Genomic DNA, 1,697 nt, shown 5'->3' with positions numbered 1-1,697 from the left:
TAATTTTTGTATTTTTCTTGTGTAGTATCAACTAGAAAAATAAGCCCCCCAAAATGTTTCTATTTACTTAATACCATCATCTCTGACCAGGTCACATGTTCCCAGAGACAACGAGCTATTAAAAAACAAAATGGGGGGGGGGAGCAATGGGGGTAAAAAGGGGACATATGTAATACTTTCAACAATAAAGAGTTATAAAAAAACAAAAGAAAAACACACAAATATCCCCTGCAACCTGCAGCCTGGGTACCAATGAGTGGTGGCAAGTCTCCTGAAATTTGATCAAACAAAAACTCTTGGCCTAAATTATTTTCTATCATTTATATTTGTATGTTTTTCCTGCCTAATGCCCCCATAGTAAGTACAGAGAGCCCTTCCTCAATACAGAAGTTTTTACAAAACTCATTAAAAATATAATACTCAAAAGATTTATGAGAGTTCTTTTGAGATATAAATGTTTATGAATTTTAATGAGAAAGAACAAATATATTTGATATAAAGGTCAGTTTTAAAAAATAAAAAAATCAGCCCGTCCTGCATGGCTCAGTGGTTGAGCATCAACCTATGAACCAGGAAGTCACAGTTTGATTCCTGGTCAGGGCACATGTCCAGGTTGCAGGCTCGATCCCCAGTGTAGGGTGTGCAGGAGGCAGCTGATCAATGATTCTCTCTCACTGATGTTTCTATCCCTCTCTCACTCTTCCTTCCTCTCTGAAATCACTAAAAATATATTAAAAAAAATAAAAATAGATTTTTTTTAACCTATAAAAAAAGAGACACATTTTTTCATACATGGAGAAACAGTTCAAAACACAGGCACAGTTACCTCTGCCCAAGCTTTAAGAACAGCCAGTTTCTCCATGGTCGTGGCACTCTCTCGGTACAGCTGGCTGGAAGATCCTTTTCCAGCCTGAACTTTGTCCAGAGAAGAAACAAGCAGATTGTGTACTCGACGAAGATCATTGAGGTCACTGACAACTCCACTTCCAATCCATGTACTACACACCTAGCCAAAGAAAATTTCAAAAATTGTTGTATAACAATATTAACATTTAATATAAAATATATTTTTTTTCTTGAGGGAAGAAACACAAAACAAAACCAATAAACAAAACAACAAAAAAATGCAAAGCTATGCTTTAATATTAGTTTTAATAACTAAACAGCAAGTATGGAATTTACTGTACAATAATGTGGAAAATAAAACAATATTTACTTGTCATGTGTCCATTGTCTAATTGGACAAAAATTTTTACCAGAAAAGATTTTCCATCTAAATCAGGTCAGTTGTGAACAATTCTTCAATTCAACAACATTTCTGTTTACTATAAGCAAAGGGTTATTCTGGGTACTATGAGATTTTTTTTTTTTAAGTTAAGGGGAGAAGATCTAGTCCCTGTCCTCAAGAAAGAAAACAGATTGAATGAACCCATGAGAACATTTATGACTATAATACTACACTTAAAAAGGAGGGAGAGATTAATTCTGGCAGAAAAATGGGAATGTTTAGATCTCAGGAAGGTTTGTGTGGATAGATATAGGGGAGTTATTACATGGGGGAAGAACTAAGAGTAGGAAAGTTAACTGAGATCAGATTGTAGCACAATTTAAATTCCATTAGAACTGAATGCAGACTTGTTCTGTAGGTAATCATGAGTTTCCAGGGCTTCTGAGCAGGGGGATATTATTAGAACTAT

General features: G+C 34.9%; 1 protein-coding gene across 1 annotated transcript in view; it reads right to left on the bottom strand.

Annotated features, from left to right (window-relative positions):
• The window catches only part of HEATR5B (HEAT repeat containing 5B), a 103,139-nt gene that overhangs the window by 24,049 nt on the left and 77,393 nt on the right, over positions 1 to 1,697 (bottom strand). The window contains exon 22 of the mRNA XM_015572571.1: positions 827 to 1,006. Within this exon, the coding sequence (XP_015428057.1) occupies positions 827 to 1,006 (180 nt within the window). The remainder of the gene's footprint in view (positions 1 to 826; positions 1,007 to 1,697) is intronic.

Source organism: Myotis davidii, unplaced genomic scaffold, assembly GCF_000327345.1.
Source record: "Myotis davidii unplaced genomic scaffold, ASM32734v1 scaffold1149, whole genome shotgun sequence".
NCBI lineage: Eukaryota > Metazoa > Chordata > Mammalia > Chiroptera > Vespertilionidae > Myotis > Myotis davidii.
This window is presented reverse-complemented; position numbering and strand designations above follow the sequence as displayed.